Source organism: Aptenodytes patagonicus, chromosome 12 (assembly GCF_965638725.1).
Source record: "Aptenodytes patagonicus chromosome 12, bAptPat1.pri.cur, whole genome shotgun sequence".
NCBI lineage: Eukaryota > Metazoa > Chordata > Aves > Sphenisciformes > Spheniscidae > Aptenodytes > Aptenodytes patagonicus.
In genome coordinates, this window is record NC_134960.1 from 8090981 (window position 1) to 8118659 (window position 27679).

A 27679-nucleotide genomic window follows, 5' to 3' on the forward strand; every position below is an offset into this window, starting at 1 on the left:
AAGATCATCAAGTCCAACCGTTAACCTAGCACTGCCAAGTCCACCACTAGACCATGTCCCTAAGCACCACATCTACACATACAGGATCATAGAATCATTTAGGTCGGAAAAGACCTTTAAGATCATCAAGAATATTAAAAAAAAAAAAAAAAGAGGAGGGGATAATCAGACAACATGGGGAAGCTATTTTAAAAAAAAGGTTAAGAAGGCCCTTTCTAGGGCAGAACAAACTTTGTGGTTCTGCCATGCACACGGGCAGGTTCAGGCACCAGAAACCAAATCGGTTTCTGTGATGTGTTGCACCTACACGAGAGCTACTCGCTGGTCGGTTCTGCAAGGAGAACAGCAAAAAGGCCATGAAGATCCCATGTTCCTGAGACCATTATTACAGTGAAGAAGGACGGCAAACCTCCCTCTGCGGGGATGGCCAGGGAGGTTATAAGGGATTGGCAGAATGTGGGAAGTTGGCATCTGCCAGGGTTAAACCGTAGTGCAGATGCTCTGATCCAAGAGATTACAGTAGGTTTTACCCTCTTCTGAGGACATCTCATTGCTGGATTAGAGCCTTCAGAGGGTGTAACATGCTATAATTTATTCCCACTGACTCATACACGTAGTGGATAGACCTTAAACACCCCACATTTTCCCCTGTAGACAAGTCCTAAGATGACAGGGCGTGCGTTGCCCACACACACACATATACCCTCATGTGCACACCCGCATGCCTGGAAAACAGCCCGATTTTGTGGAAGTGGCTCATTCTGGAGTACTGGGTCATAAGAGAATAAATTAAGAACTAAAAACTGCAAGTGCCTGAACATTTCCAAATGAGGTATTTTTTGTCCCCTGTGTTGACTGATGCAGTCCTGATTTTAGGACTCTCATCCTGTATGAAGATAAGGCTCCCAGCCCTGGCTGGCACAGGCTGTGCCTTGCACAAGTCACGTGAGACCTCAGCTGGTTTGTAGCCACCAAGTTACCTGCACTAGCTGGAGCAAGGACATGAGCTTTCAATACCTGCCTTTTGCAACAATGCCTAACCTTCTTGGGCCCCTTCCCATGGGGAAACAATTATGGAAATGACACACTGGAAGCAAACGTTGGGAAATATTTATGGATAACCCCACAGAAATTCTTTTTTTTTGGCTATACACTTGTTCAGAGCTATACTCAGCCAAAAAAACAAGCAGCAGAACACTACTGCCCAGTTACAGCAGCTCCAAAGTGGGGTTACATCAGGAACGCAAAGCAGGTGAGTTTGCAAGGCAATGCACAGGCTGAATAAGGCCTGCAAAAATCAGCCATTTTCAACACAGAGGAATTCCCTGTCTGGTCACAGACAATTCCTGAACAAAGAGGAACTGGCTTGCATTAATCACTGCTTGTTTGCCCAGCGGTTGCTGCCGGGTGAGCTGTAGTAAAGCACCAAGCAGAATTTGACAAGTAGCAGCAAATGAAAGCTAGTATTTCCTACCAGGAACAGCTTTCTTTTTCAGTGAAATTGCTGTTGCCAAGGTGAGACAATAATATTTCTGCGTTCACAAACAAAATGAAACCATTCTGCACCTTAGGCTATGGGCAAACATCCTTCTCCGAATCTGCTATGCCTGTTAAAGACACAATCTGTCTTGTCTGCTCAGCCCTGCCCATCCCACGAAGGTCTGTCTCCAACGTCACTGCCAGGGGAAGGGTTCGTGTGAGCATCCCTGCCTGTTCTTGAGGCAAATTTGGCACTGTCTATGATTTTTGCAAACTCATGAAAACCTGATCCTCGACCGGTACCCATTACAGTTACCCCAGTTAGCTTTTACCAGCTGCCAGCCTGGGTATTTGTCAGGTGTACCAGCACCGGGGAGTTGCAATCATCTCTCTCACCCCCCCCCGCCACCACCACCCTCTTTCTTTTTGGAACACAAAGAGTTTTTGCAACTTTAAGAAGTGTTTGTTTTTGTGAGTCTTCTTTTTCTAATTTTTGTTCTCAGCCTTTGAGAGCATCAGTCTACCAACCACAAAGGAAAAAAAATACAGTCAATACTATCAGAGGAGCAAGCTTAGAAACTTCTGGGATTCCTTTCTTTTGATGTTACAGACTTTTTCCCCATAACCTTGGCTTCATTTATCTGTTTGTCCTATGCCAGGGATGTAGGCTGACTACTGTCAGTAGTGGGAGAACATCAGCTCTCTTGGGCAGAGGAAAATCTTTGTCTTAAAATAGGTGACATCTGTGTGACCTGTCTTTAAAAGAAAAGTGTGAAGGACAGCTGCCACATACAGTGTTTTAGCCTTTTTTTCTTTCCTGGCACATTAGTGCAGGTTGTTCTTTTAGCAAATGCTCTCGTTTGAAGTTGAATAGGTAAGTGTATGAGATTGCTGATGCTAGGGGTAGCAGGGAAGAGTAAAGATAAAAACAGAGTTGATTAGCAGAGGTAAGCATTTCTTCTTGTGCCATTTCATATCAGCATGTGTCAGTGCTGAGTTAGACCATGGGCAGAGTTTCACTTTGCAAGCAGTTGTGGTGGCTTTGGAGGTTACCAGCACGGCAGCTTTGTCAGCAGAGTGGCTTGTGCAGGAGTCGGGCAAAATCTACTGGTTTGATTCAGTTCACATGTGGTTTAAATGGGCCTCTAATTTTTTCTGCACAAAAATGGAAGGGAGAACTTCTGCACCACCAGGGCTGAGGCACGGTGACCTGAGACCAACCAGTTGGGGCAGACAGTGAAGAAGGGATACCCTCTCCAATTGGCTGTCAAAAAGGACGTCCACATCCCTGGGGAGCAAAGTTCTCCCAGCACAGGCAGAGATCAGCTCCCCTAAAGCGATGCAGCACGTGTACATCCTGCAGCATGTGCTGTGGCTGCGTGGGGAGGGTCTGCTGTGCCCGTGCTGGCTGTGAGCCTAGTGCAAGAAGCTGTACCTGCCACAGCACAAGTGTGATATGTAGCACTGGCCATGTGTCAGTGACTCCACTGCCTGCACCGAGCCCCTGATTCAGGTTGCCTGGAGCTAAAATGTTGCGGTTCTCAGTCTCCCATCAGCTTGAAAGCTGCCATGTTTATTTTAATCACCCTCCGTTCTTAACGCTGTCTCCTGCCCCCTGAAGTATTGCTGACAAACAAGGTCCGCAATACTCAGGTTTGCATCACTAGCTGGTTGGAAACTCTGTTTTGTGGGAGTTTCCAAAAGGATGTGTACAGCATCGGCTTCCTGCCCTGGTAAGATCTCAAGATGCCTGGTCTTGCAAAAATGATATTCCTATTTTGGAAAGAGATGTCCTAAGTTATTTTTAGGTTTCTAAAATTATGCCGGTTAGACCTTTCCTCTTTCTGAGAGGTTGGTGCGGGTAGACTCATGAGAAAACTTGGTTTTCCAGGCACAGGAAGACAGTATAATATATCAGTGAAATTTCTGAGGTCTGCATTCCACTTCCAAACAGCTTTTCTGTCCTGATTCAAAGATTATCAAGCAGAAGAAATCCTTATAAAATTATCTCATCTGAATTACTGATAGTAAAAGACACAGCAGTGCCCTGAATTAATTTTTGCTTGAATTAGAGCATCTCATGTAAAAGAAAATAATCTGGTTTTGATACAAAAATTGCCCACATGGGTGAATATGAACTGCAACCTTGGTAGGATTTTTGCAGTAGCTAATAAGGGCTCAAAAGCATGAGTGACTTACTGTGGCTTAAAAAAATCACTGAGCATCAGGTGAGTAACTGACAGATTATATTACAGCCATTGGAAGGAAAAATGTGTTTGCTTAAATCTCAGCAAAAGGGTGTCAAACTAACAGGTTTCCTCAGTCATTTGCAGTCTCCAAATCCATTACTCTGGCTCCACTGGCAAGGGGTGACGTGTAAATCCGTAGTATCTTCCTCATGGTGACTTCATCGGTGCTTTTTTCTAGTCGAAACTTGCCTAGCTTCAGCTTCCTCCATCAGATTTGTGTTTCTGTTTGCTAGACCAAATATTCCATTACTGATGTTTTGGTCCTTGTAAACTGTGATCAGGTCATCCCTTAATCATATCTTTAATTGAAGTCCTGGCATCTGTCACCACACGACACGTTTCCCAAGCCTTTAAATCAGTTTCTCCTCTGAAAGCTCTCTAAAGCACAAACATCCACCTACAGCATCTGTCCCTCTGTCCGGACTGAGCTTTCCAACAAGATGTGTATGATCATTTATATCCAGAATGTGCTGCAGCAGTAGGATAAGGCTGATGCAAATAATATCACAAAGAAAATCTTATACCTGTAGAGCTGTACCAAAAAAAAGTTACTGGTCATCTCCAGCCCTATGTCCTTGAAGTCTGGATCCTCACCTGACTTGGTTTGCTTTGCATCGATAGACCAGGAATAAACAGACTCATCAAACTGCAGGACTGGCACCCTGTCTGAAGGTGCTCCCTCTTCCCATCTTTCTTTTCCCTTTCTTCTTCATTTACTTACTTCTATGTTACAGTGAGGACTCGCATGTTTTGCTGCCACAATGAAATTTGACATATTAATAATTCTGCAGAAGAAAAGGCGGCCTGTCCTGTTGAAAAGCATACTGGAATGAGATTTGAGCAGATGGGCTCTTTTTTGATGTACCCTCCTTATTAATACAAAGTGATGGGAGTGAGGAATGATGCTTCGCTGGAGAAGTCAAGCTTGAAGATAATTTGGCATATTAGGGATGCTCCGTCTGGAAACACTCAACTTCTTGCTCCCTGCAGAAAGACACCGGCTTGCCTTGGAATGACAGGAGCCACTTTGCATTCACTTAGCTGATTTACAGCCATTCAGAAGCAATTGTTTTGCTTTGCAAAGTTTCTTATAATCATAAAGTCTGCTAGCAGGAAGCAGCCTGGCAGTGCAAGCCATACATGGATAGCATCTAAAGAGAGCTGGGCCAGTTTCCCAATGGTGCCACAGGTTTCTGTGGCACCCACCCAAGCTCCAGGGTGAATTGCTTAAATGCTTTTTGCTTAAAAAAGAATATTTCAGTGTGCGACTTCTAAAAAAAAAAAAGAAAAAAATAGACTCCAGTCTCTTCATCCCAGGCAGAAAGGGACTAAAAAATCTAACACTCATTCTTGGGGTGAGGGGACTGTGTTAGGTTCAGCCAACAAGACTTCTCCAGGCAATTCAAGAGAAAGGGGCATTTTCCATCTCCTCATTCAGAGATGAGCTTTGCCAGTCTCAGGGGGAGATCTGGAGGGCTCAGAAGATGCAGAGGGAGGAGAGAAAACAACAGTGTTTCTTGGAAATGTGGCAGTCTTCAAGGAGACTCTGTAATGTCCTTTCTCTCAGGAAAAACCAAGACAGAGCAAAGGCATGGAGATTTTAAGCTGTGCTGCGGCTGGGCTGCGAGGAGGTTTATGAGATGATCAGCTGCAGCCTGCCCAGAGCTCAGCCCTCACTGCCTGTTACCGCAGCTTCAAAGGCACGATTATACTGCAGAAGGTACCCTGCAGGGAAAGTGCCAGCAATTAATACCAATTTAGTGAAATACAGAGAGAATTTGAAGGTGTGGGGCAGTGACCAGCTGCCTGTCGACATCCGGGTATGGAGGGGAGGCTGCTGCTGTCTGCGGCATTCCCGCAGGCTGGGATGATGTCCCAGAAGGAGCAATGCTGCCTGGTGTCATCAGTGTGGGGAGAGGAGGCAGAGGTTTAGGATGGTGAGGCAGTGAAATATGAGGGTGAAAGGAGACATGCAGGGAACTAAGTGGTGCTGGCAGATTTGAGGAGGGTCATGCACAAAGGAATGAGGCTTTCCCTACGCCATCTGACGGCTGTCTGCACTGCCCACACAATGTCTTGGCTCCTCATGGTGTTCAGGGTATAAATAAGGAGCTGGCTCATTTCTGGGGGACTTTCTTTTCAAGGCAGATCCTTCGTAGACCAGTTAATCAAGGTGGATTCATAAGGCCCATTTCAAGTCATCAGTCTTCCTGCATTATGCATTTCCTTTGATGATTGAGCCCACAGGAGTGGAGAGGAATATGAATGTGTGACTTGCTGACACCTCTCCCAGCAACCAAGGCAGCGAATGGGACAGTAAAACAACCTTTGGCTGAAAAATATTTTCAGTTTAAGAACAGCATAAAGAACAGATGCAGCAAGGAAAACACAATGGGGAAAAAACCCTTCCCAGTACTGTTCTGTTTTCTATTTGAAGGCATGAAGGTCTGTAACAGCTGCCCATATTATTTACTAGCAGCAGGACTTCTGCATGTAATCGCTTTGTGAGGTTCATTAATGCGGAGAGAACAGTCCATGATATGGGCTAAAGAGCAAGTTTCCTCCTTTGAACTGAGCCTGGCTGTTGCTGGAACTGTGCGCTGCAGATGCTGTGAGTCAGAGCAGCCGTGGAGGAGGGAGGCTGGCTCAGCCCATCAGCGTGGATGGGTCCATTTCCGTGGTTTATTGTCAGCCTGCTAATTCAATGGTGTTCAGAGAAAGCCAGGCATTTTCCAGGCATACGCAAGGCAGGAGGCCGTATTCTCTGGTTTGCTGAGATGATTTTGCAAAGTGAATTTAAATCAAAGGGACAGCTAATCCTGCTGTAGGGCAGGGGGTGGGCTGGCTGATGCAGTGTCCCTTCCAGCCCGGTTTTGATGGTTCCCAGAGAGAACTGCACCTGCAGAAGTGTTGTCTCCCCCAGAGTACCTACGTCCTAGGCACTGACCCTATCTGGGGCTCTGGGGAGCTCCGTGTTGCCTCTGGGTCCCGCTATGCCTGCTTTGCCAGGGGTGCTGGCACAGTGCCTGGGCTGGAGCATGAGTTCCTGTATTCCTCCTCTTCCTCCCCGGGGGACTGGCAGTGCTGCGTAGGGAGGTGAAGCCAGATACCTGCATGTCCAACAGATATGTCCCAAATGGTTCAAGTCTAAAGAGCCTGAAGATGGTCACATACCACCAAATTCCAGGGGCTCAGCTCGTTTCCCTGAACAGCCCACTGTGCTCCAGACGTGGCTGCAAAGCAAGCTTTTTCCAGTGTTCATTGGCAAATTTTTGAAACGGTTTCGAAACCGTTTGACCACTCCATGCGATGATAGAGGTCAGTGCTTGTAGGGACTGTAGAGGTCCCATGGAGTACATTGTTCCAGCACTGTTCACTTCTTGCTGTACTTGATTGGATGGCAAAGGGAAGCATGTCTGTGCTGGTTCTTTCCCAAACTGGCTGATACTAAACATATTGCTGCAAAAGCATGTCTGCTGCCCCTCAGTAGTGGGTTGCAATCTTTCCTTAGTCATTTTTTTAAAAAAAATATATTCTGTTTTCCAAATCTGGCCAATTGAAAACGAAATAAAAGGTCCCTTTTTTGCAACATGTGTCTATAGCTAGTACAAGGTGACAGATGATAGAAGACTTCTTTACTTGCAAGTGTTCTAATTCTCCTGTTCTCCTGTTTCCTACAAGCACTGACTGATATGCCAGAAAGACAGATAAGCGTATTTAATTCCTGATGCCACTTTGTCAATAGAAGCATTTTCAAGAGACAGTTTGCATAACATTTGATATATTCTTTTTTATATGTTAACCAGCAAGAATTCACCTCTTCTGGGAATTATTTTCTAAAATACCTGACCTCTGGTATTCCCAGTTCATTGGCTGTCATGTCACCCAGACCTGCTCTGAGCAGATTTCAGTGGTGCAGTGATTAAAATGCCTTTGTAATAAGGACTGTTCCTGTACTGACCTTGTACTGGGGCATGTGGAGGAGGGATAACAGGTGAAAACAATTATTTCAGCAGTTGATAAATAACAAATGCAAAGACATATTCAGGGTTAATGATGTCCTCAGTGGTCCCAACTGCCTTAAACAGTTGGAAAATCTTCAGAGGTCTCCATACTTTTTAAAGAACCTGAATTGTGTCAAAAATCAGTGGGGAAAAATTAGTACAATCTTCAGGAAGAAATAATTCCTTTTGTCTATTCAGGTTATTTTAAAATTTTATGTAAGATGAATCCCAATGAATATTGTTGAATACTTGCCTCAGTTTCGGAACGGTTTGGGGAAAACAGTGAAAGTGTTTTCAGCCGCTGTTGTCTCCTCACTGGTGTCATAATTTTTTTTTTACTTTTCCTATTTAAATCTGCTTGTTGAGGGGGCTAAAGACACCAGACATCTTACTCATACTCTGTTGTGAATTTGGACTTTTCTTCTTGCCTTTGTAGGCCTTCCAAGGAGGAGCTGGTGGCACAAACTTCAACTTGCTGTGTGGTAGTTTCTTTTGACAGATCTTTTTCCCCTGAGTACCTCCCAGGAGCAAAATGTCAGTGTAATTTGGTCCTAGCCATGAATAACCAGTTGGCAACCTGTGAAGTCCCTTTTACCGAACCTTAGGAGCTCTGTGTGTCAAAAAACGCTTGGCCTGAAATGCATTAAGATGTCAGGGACAATTATCCTGCTGCATTTCCTATTCATTAATCACAGCTCTGGCTTTCTGAAACCCCTACGCTGGCAATTACAAACAAGATTGATGTGGGTTTAACCAGCGTTCTGAGGAATACATACACACAAAATATCACTTTTTTTAAAAACCTAAATCACTGCACTTTGAAGCAAAACAAATCATCTATTTAGAGCATCTGTACACCTATATCCAATCCTCAGCCTTCTAAGTGGATGCCAAATTGCTCACAAAAAGCCAGAAGAAAAAGAGTGAAAGACTTTAAAGACGTTTTTGAATCACTTATGGCTCCCTCAGTCTGATGCTGATGTCAGAGAGCAATTTAGTCTTTTCCTTGCAAGCTGTCTGCTCCCAAAACAGGTTTCCATCTAACTCTTGATCCTGACTTTGGAAGTTAATAAGCTAATTAGCTCCTCCAGCCTATGCACAGAGAGCACCATTTTGGGAACCTGACCGGTGTCTTGTGGGAATAATGTGACTTGGTTTTTTTAACTCATACCATCATCATATGTTTGAGAGCAGGCAGGGGAGAGAAACCCAGTCGTAGGCTGAGAAGGTGCCTGCAGAGAACATACACCAGCAGCGTGTGGTGGAAGGCAGAGGGAAAGCAGAGCTCAAACAAGCTCTTGTATTGCTCAAGGGATTGCACTGTGCATAGTCCCCTCGTTCATTTTCCCTCATGCATTATGGTTGCTAATGGTACTAGGGAAAATAATTGGCTGCATCTCTTGTGCTTGTATTCCAAAAGAAAAAGCACCAAACCTCAGCCTGTCCCACGCACGGCAGCCCAAGCAGGAGGGCAGAGTCTCTGTTCAAGCACCTGCTTTGTGCAAGGAAACACAGCAAACAGTTTTGCATAACAGCAGTGCTGAAGAGATAGGATCAAAGCTGTGAGACCAAAAAACGACCTCTTCTCCATATTGCTTGCAGTGCATCTTTAATTATTTTTTGCCTCTGACTCAACGGGAGTGACTAATTCTACAATGCCACCCTGATACATGTGTGTATTTGCGCACTTGTGCTCATCACATGCAGTGGGCAAGAGGTAGGGAAGAACAATAAGGAAATGAAAGAAATGTGTTTCATTAGTAATCTGAAGTTCAAAAAAGTACCCTTTTTTCTCCCAAATTAGTAAGTCCTATAACCTGTCTTTTCTAACAGACAGGTTCCTTTGGCAGACTGACTGACCACTTACTTCTTGATCTGCTGAAAGTTCATTGTTCAAGATTTGTTTTTCCCTACAAACTGTGACTTGAAAAGAAGTAGCATCTCCATTGGTGACTGAGTGCATAAAAGTTAGAGCTGGGTGAATAATTCTTTCTAATACATTTTGAGAATTTTTTTGTTTTCATCCAAGCGTTATTCAGAATATATTTTTCCATTATTCTGCTAGCTTTCTTGCAAATGAGCTGTTATTAGTATGACTATTTGTCTCCCTGGGTGGAAATTGCAGGATATGTCCAGCTCAGAGCCTGTGAGAAAGGCAAGGTCACCATGTGGTCGGTGAAGTGGTGCCTCTCTTGGGTTGGACCTTACCTTGCAGAGGGAAGAGATTTTTCCAAAGCTGGCTGTCATATGCATAGATAGGCAAGATTCCTCTTATCCACCCAGAGTTGTGTTCCTCTGATGAGCTGCTTCTGTTTCTCTCCTGTACTAGGGATTCATGGATATTGACCTGACCAAATTCAAGGAGAGCGGAGCCAACGTAACTGGCTTCCAGCTGGTGAATTACACAGATGCTGTTCCCGCCAGGATCATGCAGCAGTGGAGGAATAATGATGCCAGGGAGCATCCTCGTGTGGACTGGAAGAGGCCAAAGGCAAGTGGTATAAAAAAACCATTTAATTTAGGGTCCATCTGGTTCAGTTCAAGTTATGCTCACCTCTTTGTGATCACACAGAGCTCTTTAATCTCGCTCTGAAAACCTGTCACTTAATATAATTATGCACATTAACTGTTCCAGGTGCCTCAACATTGTCTAAATTTTACTAGGCAGTAGTTGCTGCCTGCTAAGAAATACACAAGTTAGCATATTCACGCAGTCTCCCGGTTTTTACCCTCCTCAAAGCTAAGGATTAAACATCTTTTAATGGTCAGTATATGAAAAAGAAAAAGCCTCATTAACTCCTTAACCTTTGACTTGTTTATTACATATCCAGTGATAATAAAGTCTTTCCAGATGTTCTTTCTGAGCATTTCAAATCAGTGCATACAACAGAGGGGAAATACATTTTAATTCCTAACACAGTCAGAAGACTCTGAAGCTGTCAAGGACGGGGCGGAGGGGGGAGGTTGGGTTTTTTCTATCTGACATTTGAAAAAAAATACACTTGTGACAAACACTCAGCAATAGAAATGTCAACTTTGGAAGTATTAGTTTAAGAAAGTTGCAAACAAATAAATCAGTAGGTGATCATAGGAAAAGGAATTAACTGTAATTGTTACCATCCATGTCAAGATTTTTACACTGGTTTCTGTATAAGTTTCTGCTTGAATAAACTCATCTTTTGCAGAATTTTTGCACATTGAAGTAGAGTTTCCTGGTCTCCATCTGTGACCAGGAAGAGTCACTTGTTGCTTGATTTCGTGTATCTCACATTTACACTGTATAATGTATTCCTTAAAAGTTCAGGTCAGTGATCCTAATTAAACACAAAGACTTGGGTATCAGGTGAATGGCTTTTAAGGCTGTGTCCTCTTCAGGGAGTGCAATCTGAATCCGCATCAGGAGCTTCTCCTTCACTCTCCCATCCTCTGGGAGAGAAGGCACCAACTTTCATGAGTCAACAGGACAGTAGTGATTACAGGGAGCAAGAGGCTGTTGAACTTCAAGGACGGAAGGATGAAAACAGGACAAATCATCTGAAAAGTTGCTGTGAGGCAAACCAGCGTAGCACGCCCGAGGTCAGCTCACCCTAACAGGCAACGTACAACTCCTCTTCTCTTTCTAGTACACATCAGCCCTAACGTACGACGGGGTCCGGGTGATGGCCGAGGCGTTTCAGAACCTGCGGAGGCAGCGGATCGACATCTCCCGTCGTGGCAACGCTGGGGACTGCCTTGCCAACCCAGCCGTGCCCTGGGGACAAGGCATCGACATCCAGAGAGCGCTGCAGCAGGTTTGAAACCCAGCCAACATGTGCACTGCAGGAATGGCTGAATGTAGCCTGTGGGTGGGGGAAGAGGGGCGATTAGCAGCAGAAACACTCAAACAAATCACTTGGGATGAGGAACTGATCCTTCCAGATTCCAGCCAGGTCTCCTAAAGAATTCAGGGGTGCATCCAGCAAACTGCTTCTCCTGGTACCATCCGATGTGTCCTTGCCTTCTCTAATTTCTGTTGAAGTTCTGGGATGGAAAAGCCAAAATATTATCCCATAAATTCATGGGTCCCTATTTTTATCTTCCCCTTCCCAAGAGAGAGACCTGCTCAGACCATATTTTTTGCAGCTCCTTCAAGTCTCTGTGAACTCAACTTCAGTTCCAGAATGCTAATGAAGTTTGAAACCATGTGAATTTTGCCTTATGAGTTGGCTGTCATCAGAATGTTCTCAGAGCCCAGATTATAGCTTGTTTCATACTGTGAGGATTTGTAAAAGTCTTAATAATAGCCATTTAGATAGTTTATTCCTTAAATCTGATAATCTTGCTTTTTCATCCTGCATAAAAATTTAGGGTTTTGAATAAACAAAATAACTACATGAAAATTACAGCAAGAGATAAACAATACACTCTTACCAAAGACTTAGAAAGGTAGAACATTTCAAAACTTCATTAAATTTCAAGAATGATACTCATTTCTAGCATTTTTTTTCAGACAAAAATAGATGGATTCCTTGCAAATACTGCTAGTTCAGTGTTATCCAAATATAGCTTATCCCATCTTCTTTCCTCAACGGTGAAGGTGGCAAGAAGAACAAAATTAATTTTGTTAATTTGCATCATATGTAGATTTCACCAAGTATTTTGTTTTGATTTGGTTTTGGCTTACTGGTAAAGAACACTTCCTTTAAAACCAAATCTTGCATCTGATTTGATTTTATTGCTTGGATGCAATTTGTTCCCAAGCCTGTCATTGACTTTCTGTATGACCTTGGGCAAATCACTGTCATAGCTTCTCCAAACCCTTATAATAAAATCAGCCTCTTTGATGCATTAGGGAGATCGGTTACCTAATAAACATGAAATACTTGGAAGTCTTCTGATGAGCAATGGGTTCTCAAGCATTTTCCTTTATTGAATTTATGAGAATAGGATATCAAAATTAGACAGCTAGAAAATACAATTTTGTGTGTGTGTTGGAAAATCTCCTCTGAAGTTTCCTCATCTCTTCATTAAAACAATTTCAAAACTCTTAATTTTTCAACTGTAGTGATTTTGGGCAAAGAACATGAAGACCTATTTGCAAAAGTTATTCCTTTACCATTGAAAAATTGTAATTTTCAAAAGGTTTGACCAGTTCAGTTGTGATGGTCAAAATAAAAGGCTCTGAAACATGCAGTGGAAGAAGCTTCCTAGAGAAATTTAACTATGAATTTAATAATGATGCAGCATTTAGTATTGTAGCAAGAAAGAGGCAGATGGAAATAGAAGAACTTATGATTATATTGAAGGTTTGAGTTATCCTTTCTGTAAAGACTCACAATTAGGGCAATTCTTGCAGCTATTCACAGTGTGCTTTCTCTTCACCTCCCATTTGCTAATACCTAAAATTTTATAAGCTGTTTAAAAGCAAAAAGTTTCTCTACTTACTTCTACTCAAATGTCTGGAATAAGCTCCTGAATTGCCTTATTTCTGTTTAGTGTGGGAAGGAGTCATGGATGGCAGGAGTAAAGCTGAAAAGCAATTTGAAACATGCTGCAATTTTTCAAAAACCGAAATCTAACATATTTCAGCAAAATGTATGCTTTTATTAAAGAGAATTACTTTTTTTTTCCAGGAAAATTCTCACAAAATATTGCTTTAAACGAATACACTGATGTTTCATTTGTACTTTGAAAAAATTATGATAGTTTTTGACAGATTTTTTTTGTTAACATTATTTGGTTACCACATCTAGTAAGCAGTTAGCTAATCGCTAACTGCTGACTAACCCTGTAAACCAGAAGGCCACAATGGCATCCTTATCCTCCAGCTCTCCCAGCAAAGAACCACATGCCTGTGTCTTATACACAAATGCGCTTAAATGTTCCATGTCTCCAGTTGACTTTACTGGTGCTTAGCACTGTTGAAATCAGTCCTCGCTATATTTTGTAGTGATTCTGGGGGTCTCAGAGGATGGCAAATGATGGAAAAGTTGTGCTGCAGCCTCCAGGATGGATGGGAGAGACCCCTTTTGCCATTTCAGTGCCACACAGGTATCACAGGATTAAGATTTCATTAATTCAGATAGATGAAATTGATGCTGTACACCTGCCTTTTAGTGCATATAAAGCTACAAAGCACGAGCACCCATGACCTGAGCTTCGGAATCAGTCAGGACCTGAAAAGAAAACCAAAGGGGCAATGAAAATGCGGGCACGTGAGTGCTTAAGACAATGGTGCTTCGCTAGTGCATCTACCTTTTATGGGCATGTTGTGTTTTGTGAGAAGGGAAAAGCATGTTTCTCCAGATGTCACCAGGAATACCTCTTGACTTGAAGGAGCTTCAGAAAATACTGGCAGATGTTTATTTTCATGACAAACCTTTGCGATAATAGCTGGAAAACAAACACAGTTTAAGCAGATTAGCAACAGATTTCCTCCATAATGATATATCCTCATTTCTTCACCATGGGTCTTTATTCTAAGGATCTCAGAGTACTTAAAAAGGCTGCTAAATACCTGTTCCTATTTTGCATGTGGGGAGACTTCAGTTGCAGGGACAATAGATTTGTCCAAAGCAAGTGGAAAAGCTGAGAACAAACCTTCAATTCCCAATCCGGTGGCATGAGCACTTCTCCAGGTGGTCTCTATAGAGACCCAAATTTACATTCCTTTTCCCATGTTCCTGGTCCCCACTGCCTGGTCCCCATACACTGTAAGTGACTCCAGTCAGAAGCCCTTCTCCACGTCAGGTTGGGCACTTTTGCAGCAAGTCAAATGGCCATGCTGAGAGGAGAAGTTCAGGAAGTGGGATGGGATGTGAGCAATGCTCTTCAGCTCAGCAGTGTTATCAGCAGAGGTTTATGATTCAAAGTTTCCTATGCAAATTTCATTTACAATACTAAATTGTCAAGTTTTATTAGGCTGGTGCAGAGGTAATTAATTTTGATTGTTAACTGATAGACTCCTCTCTATTGAAAGACGGCAGCTGGGAACTGTGGCCACGGTTTCATATTTCCTCCAAATACAGTTCCTGATTTGAACTGACAAATCCTTTACCAAATCCTGACTCCAGGTCAGATTTAGAAAATACAAAAAACCACAAAACCCAAGGAGTTCAGAGCTAATTTAGCTCACTGTCACATCCCAAGAGGTGATGGGCTCACACATATGATCTAGCTCTTATGCATTGCTGAGCTCAGTAATAGACCACTAAGTTTTAAGGGAAAGGGTTTTGAAAAGAAAGGGTGAGTTAAGAGAATGGCTGTGCACACAACCAGGCATGCTGTAGAGAGTGAACCTAAGTGAAAGCCCAGTGTCAGACAGATGTCCTGTCTCCCCTGCATGGATCTGAGAGACATGACTGCACTCTCCATCCTTCTTCCCCTCGCCTCTTACTGCTGCCGAATCACCACTGCGTGAGATGCTGACCAGTTTGCTCTCCTCATTGATATTTATGTCTTTAAGGTCCGTTTTGAAGGATTGTCTGGCAACGTTCAGTTTAATGAGAAGGGACGGAGGACAAACTACACCCTCCATGTGATTGAGATGAAACATGATGGGATCAGAAAGGTAAAGTAGAGAGCAACCTGAGATCCTGTGTCAGGCACCAGCCTGGTGTTCGAGTTACAGTGTGGTTAGGTCTCAACAGACATTTCTGTTCATGAAAGCTTGCATGTGGAGTCACCACGAGTGCATTCCCAGCTCTCTGCATAAGCAAAGCAAAGCACTAGGGAGAACTGATGGTATATTACTAAAAAAAATTCAACATATAGAAGGGGTTATCAAGAGCAACAAGGGCATCTCAGCTGTGGGGCAGGGATTTCCAGGATAGTAAAAGCTTGTCCAGCTCAGCCTTGCTATTGGCAGGGCACATTGGCTCAGGCTCAGCTACACAACTGTCTCTTTTTTGCTCTCCCACATTTCTTTTCCAAGGCAGAGCCAGGCAGAAGCTGTCTGCCCTAACCAGTATAGGTTAACCTTTTACGTTGACCTAATTCTGCTCTCCTTGAAGTGTCAAGAGCTTTGCCACTAACCATGTCCTGAGAGCTACACATACATTTGTGCTGTTCTGGAGTCTTGATCCCTTTCTATATCCCAGGCACTTTGAAAAATCTGGCCTTGTTCAGGGATGCCGAGCCCTTGAAACACTAATCCTTTTGAAAATCTGACTCCATGTGCTTATGTCCCACTTAGATACTACCTATTTGAAGAACAAAGAATAACTCAGTTTTTGTGTCTATAAAGGAGAGCTACTAAATATTTTGGAATGGGGCATTCACTGGAATCCCTCTGCACCCCCTCAATCCCCTGAAAAATAAAATACTTGTTTGAAACTAAGAAAAACTGCAAATAGTGAAAGTTGCACATTTACAGCCCCTACCACCGTAGTTCATGCTTACACCTGAGAGCAGCCAATGTGAGATCAAAGCCCACCACAGCCAAGCGAAAAAAGGCAAATTTCTCATTAAGAAATAAAAAAGGTGTCATTTTGAAGACATACAAAGTGGTCTTCCTCCTCTGCGTGGTATTTGTAAGAGGACAAATGCAGTATTATGTCCAGTTTGGGGCTCTGAACTTCAAGAAGTTGGCAATCTGGAGAGCGTCTAGAGGAGAAGAAACAGAATGGCTAAATGTCTTGATTTTGCTGTGTATTTACTGACAGAAATAATATTTGTTTGGAAGACATGTCCATCTCTGCCACAATGCATATTGTTTCTTAGATCTGCCAGGTTAGAGGTGCAAAACAAACCATATGTGTCTCCATTTATGTTGCCCTAGGGCAGAGCTTTGGAAGCTCTTTCCTCACTCTCCTTTCTTTTTGTCTGTGCAATGAAAAGAGGTGAGAAGCCTGTGTAGATTTTTTCTCCTGAGCTGTTATGATCTCTGATCTGCCATCAGCAGGCTCCTGGTCGTGCCCTGTGTTAACACCCTGTCCCATTTACTGTGATAAGAAATTCCTTTCACATGATCAGAGCTCAGGCAACTGCATACTTGCATGAGGTGATGGAAAACCTCTTATAAAATCAAGCCCTCAAAGTGGATAACCTCAACAATGATCTTCCTAGTGACATTCAGTGACACTCTGCTTTACCAGCAAGCAGTGATAGATCAGCACAGCTTAACATGAGAGTTCTTCCCATTACAACTGTTCAGTTTATTCATACCCCCAAACTTTTTGACACTGGCTAGGTTTGGGTTTTTTTTTCTCACTTGATTTTTTGTCTTGTTGTCTCAGGATGTCCTAAGAGTCAGCCCTATGTTCATGAAGGCTTTCAGCTTCAGGATAGCATTTTATCACCCTGTAGCACCTGGACATGCAGCAGGCATGCTTACCATTAGAAAAATATTCAGAAGTCCCACAGGGGAAATGTGAACTCTTGGAGTAGGGATGGGGCAGGGAATTGCAATAATCCCCCAGTACTGCGTGCCAATTGTTTTTATGTGCATACAAGCACTCTGCTACTGTAGCAGAATAATTAGCAGTGCCTGGTCCCCCCCAGCAAAAGACATCAATAATCAGGAGAGGAGATCTTTGGTTGGGTATGAACATACAGAGAGACCTGACCCTGCTTGGATGACCCTGTTACCGTATCTTGGTTAATATTACAAAGAGATATCAAAGAGATATCCTGGGTTTGTATTTGGCAGATTGGTTATTGGAATGAAGATGAGAAGCTGGTTCCAGCAGCCATAGATACTCAAAGCGGCAATGAGTCTACAAGCCTCCAGAACAGGACTTACATAGTCACAACTATCCTAGTAAGTGCTGTGACTTCTATCCCAGCTCTCCCCCATCTCCCTGATGTGCAGACTCCCTCTTCCCCCTCATGTGCCCTCCTTTGTACTATATCATTTTTATAATAGCCATAACAATAATAATAATAATAATAATAATAATAATAACAGCACTTACTGTTTCATGCCGGGTCCATAAAGGTATCTGAAAATTGTCGTGGCTAATTAAATAGGTATTAAAGAGCTCTCATGCTTAAGTGTAGAAAAGACAAAAGATTATGACAAGATAGTAGAGGCATCAGCATAGGTAAATTAGGAACATTATACCTGTGCTTTGTATTTAGCCCACAGAATGGGGGCTGTAATTCTGGGAATAATAAGCTGTATTGTGCAGAAAGGCTGAATCATAGCTTTAAAAACAAATCTCCACTATAATCATGAAGGAATAATAAGTACCCCATAATGTATAGTATCATGTATTGTGTCATTGTATATGCTTACCCTGCAGAAACATGAAATTTTACTAACTTGTTTGTTGAACGCTTACTGTGAGTCTACAGAGAAGACACAATACCCAAACTGAGTTAAACATCTTTAGGGCTCTCTCCTGTCCAGCAGATTTGATTCTGTCTGTGCCCACATAGGCAGACATGTCTTTAAAAATTCAGAGCTCAGATGCACTAAATATCCCTTGCAGAACTGCACTGAAAGGTTTGTTACCCAAAACCCCTCAGCTACTCCATTCCCCTCAGGTCCATCACTGCAAAAGCTGCACATAGATTCTGCATGAATAAACAGAAAATGCCACAATAAAAATCACACTTCATACCTTCTTAAATAAGCCCATTGTGTGTTGTCTGTGCCCTTTGGTACAGGAGCACAAAGCTAGAGCTTTGCAAGGGGACCAGAAGCTACACACTGGGCTCTAGCCTGAGCCCCTGATGTGCATCTCTAGAAATGTGGAACGTGGCTCAATATTGGTCTTCTCTGTGCCAGGAAGACCCATATGTGATGCTCAAGAAGAATGCCAACCAGTTTGAAGGCAATGAGAGGTATGAAGGCTACTGTGTGGAGCTCGCTGCTGAGATCGCGAAGCATGTTGGCTACCACTACAGGCTGGAGATTGTCAGAGATGGGAAGTACGGAGCCCGGGACCCCGACACCAAAACATGGAATGGCATGGTGGGAGAACTTGTTTATGGGGTGAGTTTCCAACCTCGTCCATTGTCTTTAGCTCTTGGTACTTGAGAACACATTCAAGCCCTAGAGTAAAAAGGAGCCCTGCCTTCTGTCAGCCTGAGCTGTCTTGAGGACTGCAGCTCTGATAATGCAAATAATCAGCCCAAGTAAAACATTTTCATTTAGGGAGGGACAGCACATTTTGTGCCTATGGAAATGTTAAAATGTTTCCTTTCAACAGTTCCAAGATTCTTTTTGTTTCCATTTTCGGAAGAACAAGTATTGAAAGGTCAAACTTTCTCATGGGTAGAATCTCCAAATTTTACTCTTTTATATTTGCGTGATAATGGCAGGATGAGAGAAGGATAAGATTTCAAACACTTAGCATATGACTGGTGAACAGTAGGTAGGACTAGGCCATTTTCTGTCTAGCCACTCATTTCCATTATCTCAGATATACACCTGCACCCTAGACTTCTAAACCTGGTTCACTCTGGTAGTTTGCCTTCTGTGGTGTTTTAAGTCAGAGGGGTCTAATTTTCCCTTGTAGGGAAAGGGGAAATTAGTGTAGGGACCATCAGTGCCCTGTTGGAGTGAGGGATGATCTGTCTCCTGCTGGTAGCTCTACGGTATATGCCGACAGCCGTTTCAATGCATTTCCCTTTCCATTTTCAAGACGGATTGTAAAATAAGTGGAAAGTGCACATCAGTGTCACTGGGACATTTTTCCTCTTCTCCTGCATCAGTTATACAATCAAAAAACAGTTCCTGATGGAAGTAAACATCCTGGCATCCTTTTTCAGGCAATTGGCCTTTCCTTGCCTCTTTTGATGTCTGGATGATAAAGCTCTTTTAGCAAAAATCATCTGCATCAGACAAGAAGAGCTAGGTGGCTGCAAAAAGAAAACGCTGTGATTTCAAAACAGAACTGGTAATCAGCAGTGATAAAATGGAAATAACCCACCAATATTATGGGCTGCTCCTTTTTAACATTTCTCTTGCAATTGGTTTTGTCTGATTTCTTCTGAGATAGCAGGGGTAAACAGAGATCAAAGGAACAAAAGCTGGAGTTAGTAGATGTATTTTATCCCCAGAATGCAAATCTCTTTTCTGTCTCTCCTTTTCAGAGGGCGGATGTGGCTGTGGCACCATTAACCATCACTCTGGTTCGAGAAGAAGTTATAGACTTTTCCAAACCGTTCATGAGTTTAGGTATATCTATCATGATAAAAAAACCTCAGAAGTCCAAACCAGGAGTTTTTTCCTTTCTGGATCCTTTGGCTTACGAGATATGGATGTGCATTGTTTTTGCCTACATTGGAGTGAGCGTTGTCCTCTTCCTGGTGAGTCGCTTCAGCCCTTACGAGTGGCACACTGAGGAATTTGAAGAAGGACGAGACCAGCCAGCCAATGACCAGACGAATGAGTTTGGGATATTCAACAGTCTCTGGTTCTCCCTGGGAGCTTTCATGCAGCAAGGATGTGATATTTCTCCAAGGTGGGTCGCCTTCCCCAATGAACCTTTTTCCAGTTCATGTGATTTAATCTTTCTGCATGCTTTGGAGCTGAACAGGTTCTTCTTTGACCTTCCTTCCTGAACCATAGTGCAGTTCTCTGAATCAGTTACGGATTCAGAAAGGATCCAAGGGTTCACAGATCTCACACCCATGAACTTGGGACCATAAAAATACCATTCTGAATTTATGCTGGGGAGTTCTTTTGAGGGAATTTACAGAAATGCAAACAAGATGTTCTGAAGCCACACATTTGCAATCAATTTTTGTCAGTCATTTTTTTTGTTGCGGTTAGAAAAAAGGTCATTCTAGCATTACAAGGAAGCTATAAAATTCCAGTAAAGTAAGGAGAAATAATACAGTAGTTGCCCAGTGAAAGGTTATATGGTCTGTGCCAAAGATTGTGGAGCACGCTGAGTGGCTTTAAGTATTATTGGCATTTAGAAAGGTTAGAGAAGTACCAAGTTTTCCTTCTGGTTCCCATTTCAGTCAATAGTTCTGCTGTCTGAAAGTTCAGTAGGACCCAAAGTCCAAAGGGTTCCTAAAGGGACTTTTGGTAGAGACATTTATTCTCTGTATAAATTAATGACTCTTGTGATTACTTTTAGATAATTTTTCTTGGAAAAGCTAGCACAATATAAGGTGGCTGAAAAACTGCATGAAATGCAGAAGATGTAAACCTGTGATAGAGACACAAGCAGAGACTTATTTTTAAATAATATCTGGGAATACCTCCTCCATTTTTGAGAGCTGTATTCCCGCAAGTCTTATGACAGAGATTTTGCCTACTGCAGGAGCCCATGATACACATATCTTCTCAACGCCTTGTTCATACAAAGGCATTCAAAAATAAAAGAAGAATTAAAAGCATAGGAACTAAATAGCTTGAAGCATGACTCTGATAGATTTTCTTATTTATTTGCACAAGTTGTATGTCCAATAAGTAATGTCTGTAATAGCTGAGGGATCTTTCTTGTGGTATGTGTATATTCACCTGAGGCAGGACCACAGGTGAGCCAGGGATGAGGTTTTTGACACCTCCAGTGTTCTGTGTCCAGGGCAGAGGTACTTAGGTTTGTGAGGCTGAAAAATGGTTAATGAGCTGTGGCTTGGGATGTGGATCATATGTACCCATCATTCCCAAGAGGTCTGCTCTGGATGTTCATTGGAGGCTGGTTGGTTAGTTGGTTGGAGAGCATGTGGACAGGTCAAGCACCAAAGCCACGAGACACGGCAGGACACTGCTGTCATTCACCCTCTCCACAGCTCCAAGAGGCACAACGTGTCTGCACTGCTCATACACACCTGGGTTTTACATGCAAGCTCATTGGACCAGGAAAGTTGCTTGTCCCAGTTTAGGCTAAGAACATTTTTTGACAGGTTTGACTCAAACCAGAGGTACTGCCAGTCACGAGAATGAATTTACAGGCAGTATATGCATTTTCTGCATTTACATGCCATGGTGACAGCTGAAGTGATGCTCTGATAAAAGCAGATGGCCTTTTTCTTTTTTCCCCATCCTTCCTTTTTTGGGCTTTGCCTCCCTTCTCCTCAAGGGAAATTTCAGCAGAGATACGTGTCTTGTGGGTGAACACAGTAGGCAGAAGTTAATTTCCCACATGCTGGGATGGCATCAAAGCTCAGGGGACGAGAAGGAGGCACAACTCCATTGGCAAGCAGAGATAACACTGCGCAGCTCAGCACAGCTCCCGCGGGATGGCGGGGGGAGGCCAGGCACCAGATTGTTGGCTATTGGATGGCAGTTTGTCCAAATATTAATGAGCTTGGGATAGCGGGGAAATAAGAGCCGGTAGGGCACTTTGATAGTGACAGCTTTTATGAATATGTTTTATCATCTGATCATTGATTAGTAGGAGCCCAGCCAGAGCATTCAGAAAGTCTTCCCAGCAGAGGGAATTTCAACTTTACCTCTGTCTTGTAACACAGCCCTGTGCGTTAAGATCAGGTTATTTCCATTTTCATTCTCATTGTTGTTCTTGTCATCATTATTCTTATTTAGGAAAGAGAATGTCTTCCTTTGGGGACTTTTCAATAGCCAGTTTGAGTTCCAAGGAGGAACGTGGAGAGGTGAAAAGCTGCGACTTTGCAGAATAGCAAATTTTGAGACATCTTTAATAAAAAGTGTTGGGGGAAGATCAGTGGTTTTGATCCAAATAACAAGATTTGCTCCAGCTAAACATGCTTTGAATCACCATTTCAAAGTGTTGTTTTATTTTGCTTTGAAATGGGAAATGAAAATTATTCTGTCATTGTTATTTTAATGTTGTTAATTTGATCATCCTGATAATGAAAATTACAATTTCATTGAAACCAATATTTTCCCATAGAGCACAAGAGCACTTTCTGACTATAAATATTTGCAAGAAGAGAAAATTTGAAAAACAGAATATTGGAATTATTATAGCTCCCAGTATTCTGAGTACAGCTCCTTGTGATGGTTGCAAGTGGAGGGGGACATTTCTGTGAAATGTGAAAGCAAGGAGGATGCAGAAGAGTGAGAATTTCTGTGGGATGTTGTTGTACAGAAAGGCTCTGAGTGCGCTCCGTATTTCACATGTACTTTTCACACGAACCTAGTGCAGGATTTCTGTGACACATCACTTAGAAATGAATGCTTGGTAGAATGACATTGTGGGCAGGTGGGGATCTGCTCTATTCCAATATATTTCCTATATGGTTGCTTCTAAACTTATCACTACCATCTCTCAGCATCTCCCCAGTAATGTATTAACCAACATAAATAGCTTCTGTTATACATCTGTTCTGTCATTCTCTCCCCAGCAGAAAGGAGCAAGTGCAGGGGTGTATTTTGTTTTTGTAGAGGTTTTGGTTTGTTTATTTCAGTTTTGTTTTGGAAAGGAGTAGGGGAAATTTGTCTGGAGGGTTTTTTTTTTTCCAGAGCATGTTTGTTTTAAGTGCATATGCCACTATGTATTTATCAGAAAAAAAATGTAAGATCAAAACTGCAGACACATCACTCAGAACAGCGGGTGGTGAGGTTTGCAGCAGCTGCACAACCTACCAAGCACTTTAAAGATACACTGTGAATTTGATGACCTGCGGATGGCCAAGACAGAGCGTAGCTGTGGGTTATGTGCTCATAGCTTCTTCTCCCAAGGTGTGAGGCTGCTGGGCATGAGGTCAACTGGTGTCCTTGAAGCTCTGAAGCCTTCACGTCTAAGCACAGACTGGATGAGTGTGACAAAGGCCAGGCAGTAACCAGTCATGGAGAGTCCCAGCCGTAGCTGGTGGCAGTCTGTGTTGTGCCTTTGGATGCTGCAGCATGAGCATAAGCAAGAAAACCATCCCTCCTAAGCCATAAATGGAATGACTCAATTGTACATAACTTCAACCAAAGGAGGCTGTGAGCTCTTGGACATTTCCCATTGGAGTGTGTGGTCTCCCTTCTGCACCATCACTGACCAGTGGTCCCACTGGATGTGGTTCAGTCACTACCGTGTGGACTAATTTGTGCTGGTTGAGGTGAGACGGTGCCTGCCATTGCCCTTAAAGTCTGTGCTTTCAAAGTGTTAGCTGATACACAGCAGAAAGGGGGAGAAACAACTTTTTGGAGTTGTGAGTAGTTTCATGTACATAGTAATGGGCAGAAATCAGTGAAGTCTGAAACGGGCCATAAACGATTAGGCTTTGCAAAGTGCCACCTTAACTTCAGAAAACAGTCATGAAATTGCAAAAGCACTCATTAAATGTGAAATACAGACCTGGAAAGGAGATTCTCAGAGCAGGCATCAGAGGTAATAAATATCCTGCAGCCAATAGCAAGAGCCTGCAGCAAGAGAAAGGTGAAGTAAATATGATTCACATTGTACCATTTTTCAGAAATGTACCATTTTTCAGAAATGTAATTTGATAAATTGTCTTCAGAGCTTAAAATAACCCCAGTGTGCAGCAGCTGTGGAGAGTGGGACCTCGCTAACATCCAGCATGTTGCTGCCATTCCTCGCTCAAGATGGACCCGAGGCCATTGTGAACGAGACCGAGGGGACATCTGGGCTTCCCAACCTCCTCTGCAGCAAAACGAAGTATCTGAATTTTTCATCTGCCCCATCACTTTCTACAAAATAAATTATTTGATTGTTGTGAAAAGGATAAAAAAGCAGGGAGTAAAATACATATTTTTGTCATCAGCTTCCTAGCTTGATCTTCTATTTTTTGTTATCTCAAAATATGTTGCTTCATATGGTTTGAGCCCAAAAGAGACTTCCTGTATATTGGAGACTATTAAATTTAATCCAATTACTCTTCCTGTGACTCAGAAAACTTATGTTTGACTAAAATTAAATACATTTGGCTAAAATATATCTTCCAGAAAGGCATATATTCTTCCTGTGAAGGTACCATGAGATAGAATATACACAGTTTCTCTCGGCTGAGTGACTATAGGGTCTTGTCCCCACTGGAGTTTGACAGGAGGATAAATATCACACAGTATCACCCAGTAAATGCAGCCATCCTGTGTGCCCTGCCAGAGGAAAATTAAAGAGACATCTTCAAAAATAAACCCAGCTTCATGGGGGCTCTCTTTATACTGTGCCGTGGAAACAAAACATATGTATTTTGGATTCAGATCAAAACATACCATAAGTAGAAGGGAGATGTATAGTCATACCATGACATGATAGGATATCATGTCACGATACCTGGACAACACAGCTTGAAATTGCTTATTATAATCTGCATGATTGAGAACAGATCTGGAGATGCTCTGGTCAGCCTGCTCTGGAAGTGAAATGATGAATGAAGCTTTCATCACAGCCTGGGTCTGGGGGAGAGCCAGACTTAAGAGGGGAGGTTTCGAGAGCATCAGCAGGGACGCATGAGCAGGAAGAGTTGCTGTGCCGGCTGGTCTGTGCAAGGAGCCGTAAGGGAGCACTGCTGGGCCATACCAGTGTGCCCTAAAGACTGTGGGTGTTTACTGCGTGCAAGGAGACATGGCGCAAGACGCAATTCACCCTTCAGCTGGCTTGGGATAAAGAGTTAAACGGGTCTTAACTTGCCTGCGGAGTCCAGACCTGGAGCCAGTGCAGGTGCGGTGGCACGTGCTGAGCAGTGACCCCCTGGCTGGGGGGAACAGGCTGCTTAGGGAGATTTGCTCACAAAGATGGTGAATGAATGCACTCTGAGGTGAGAAGGAGAGATATAAATGCTGGCTGCTATCCAGTCAATAGATACGATCTGTTATTTATAGGCATCTTGTGGACATCGTTATTTGCTTTTAGTGACACGGAAACAGTGCACTCTGGCTGATCTATATAGCGTGTAGCTGGGCTTGTATTTCACTGCACTTCTTTGCAGGCCTTCTGTTGCACTCAATCATGGTGGTTTGTCTGTGGAAGAGCAAGTACGGTATTTATTATGTATCTGTAATTAATGCTGAACATTTTCTTCTGCTATTTTTCCTGTTTATTTACATTTCTTTTTAGATCAGTTGAAAAAATCACAGGAGATTTCGGCCATAGAGCTGGTGGAAAAAACAGCAAAATTGCTCCACAAGTTGTTGAAGGTTTTTTTCCTAAATTAGCCTCTAGAGATTTTGAAAAATAGCAGCACTTTTAGATTTCATCAAGATGTTCCTAATACTGAAAGATTTTATCCGGTTTTAGACAAGATCTAAATCAGAAATTGGTTAGGACAAAAATTTTCTTTTTTTTAGTGAGAGGTTCTATTTGAGTTGTTTCAAGGGAATTATTTCTGTTCTGTCCTTTGTTAACTTACATTTGCAGGGTACTTACTTACTTATTTTGCTAAAAATTTAGAATTAGGAAAATTAGAATCAGCTGCATTTAGCAATTAGAAGGGTTTTAATTCCTTCCTGAAATGAAAGCTGAGCCTCGGTGTTTTTGGTGACTCTTCTTGATTTCAGTAGGCGTCTTCTCTGACACTCCAAGCATCTGCCTGTTTTTTTGGCGTGATGCACAGTTCTGGTGCTGTCCTTGCAGTACCCATTATAACCTTAAACCTTAACTTGTCCTGGAGAGTCACTGGAGAGCTGTGCAAGCTCTCCCAAGGCACGAGTCCCACAAGCAATGAGGAAAGATTTGTGCTTTTTCTTTTTTCCCCTCACACTGTTTGCACAGGAAGGTCTGGGGGTGATGGAGTGGAGCTCGCTGGCAGGGCTTACTAAAGCTTCTCTGGGGACACGGGAGCCAGTGTGCTTGCTCCTACAGACCAGGTTGCTGACCGCCAGTTGGATTCACTGCAGAGTCTCGAGGCAAAGGGCATATTCTTGCAATGAAGGAAGAAGCAGTTTGTCGTTTCCTTGGGGAGCACATGCAACCTGCAGCTCATGCTGGGGCTGCCCTGGGGGACAAGGCAGCCAAACCAGCCCGGGAGCAAGGTTGGTTCAGCATCCCTGCTACTCCTGCTCCAATGTGGGGTGAATCTGGGAGGCTTGGAGGCTTGTCCGTGGGGACAAAGCTCAGGACCATTTACTTTTGGCAGTTTGCTTGAACTGGTGAGCTGAGGTTGGTCTTTAAGAATAAAACTAAAAAATTAGGATTTCAACTTCTGGAAAAGTCTTTTTTCCTTTTAAAAGTGTACCAAATGATTTTGCAATTATCTCTATCTGGCAGAGTTAATTATGTCCAGGGAAAGGAAATTCAGGTCACAGGGTAACAGCAGTACTTGCAAATCACGAGGAACTGATGACCACACTCATTTCTGAAGCACACTTAACCAGGGAAAGTGACTCACCAGAGGAGCAGCTTGACAAATTGCACAATATCTAACTAAACAGTCCCCTTTGGAGCTTGTGCACTTCCATGGCAACCAAAATGTGGCAGCCAGGGGAAAATGGAAATTCTTTTAAAATAGTCATCCTTGCTATCCTCTTTTTCATTTGGAAGAATGCTGAAGGATACAGAAGACTCAGAGAAAGGAAATAACTAACTGAGAGAATATTGTTGGGAAAATGCAATTTCATCTGTAAAGGAAAAATTAATCTTTTGGATTTCCACGCTCTGCCATCTGAAAATTTCTAAACGCTGCAGAGATCGTGAATGTTTCCTCCACTGATCTGTAGGCCACTTCCTTGGGATGGCTTCCCCATTGGGCATATCTAGTCACTCTTCCACAGCTCTGACTTCAGGCCTTTACCGTTGAGGTTGCTGGGGGACAGCAAGGTATTTGCTGAAAGTCCCCCCCATTGAGTGACAGATTTACTAATCATTCTACCAGCTGTGTTTAAAATAAGAAGCCAAACACTTGGTCCAAAACCAGATTTATTAAGCTAAAAATATATTTGCAATCTCTTTCTTCAGGACTAAATAAATGTGTCTCATATTTTTGACTGAAAATAAAAATAGCAGGCAGAAAAGTGCATTGCCTAGTTTTTTAATCTATTGGGAAGTTTTATTAGGACATCTGTGATGTGGAAATGGCATGTGCTGCTTGTGTTTCTAGTGCTGTGCGCTGGCTCAGGATCGTGAGTGGCGCTAAGATTTATAGGGGTGCCTCTGAGATTTATAGCCTTCTTCATGACTCCGGCAGGAGACCCTC

The 27679-nt window shown here is 42.9% G+C and overlaps 1 protein-coding gene across 3 annotated transcripts in view; it reads left to right on the plus strand.

Annotated features, from left to right (window-relative positions):
- The window catches only part of GRIA1 (glutamate ionotropic receptor AMPA type subunit 1), a 139768-nt gene that overhangs the window by 74462 nt on the left and 37627 nt on the right, over positions 1-27679 (plus strand). For all 3 annotated transcript variants that reach the window (XM_076350031.1, XM_076350030.1, XM_076350032.1), the window contains exons 6-11: positions 10062-10223; positions 11356-11523; positions 15177-15281; positions 17361-17471; positions 18444-18650; positions 19754-20124. In XM_076350031.1, the coding sequence (XP_076206146.1) occupies positions 10062-10223; positions 11356-11523; positions 15177-15281; positions 17361-17471; positions 18444-18650; positions 19754-20124 (1124 nt within the window). The remainder of the gene's footprint in view (positions 1-10061; positions 10224-11355; positions 11524-15176; positions 15282-17360; positions 17472-18443; positions 18651-19753; positions 20125-27679) is intronic.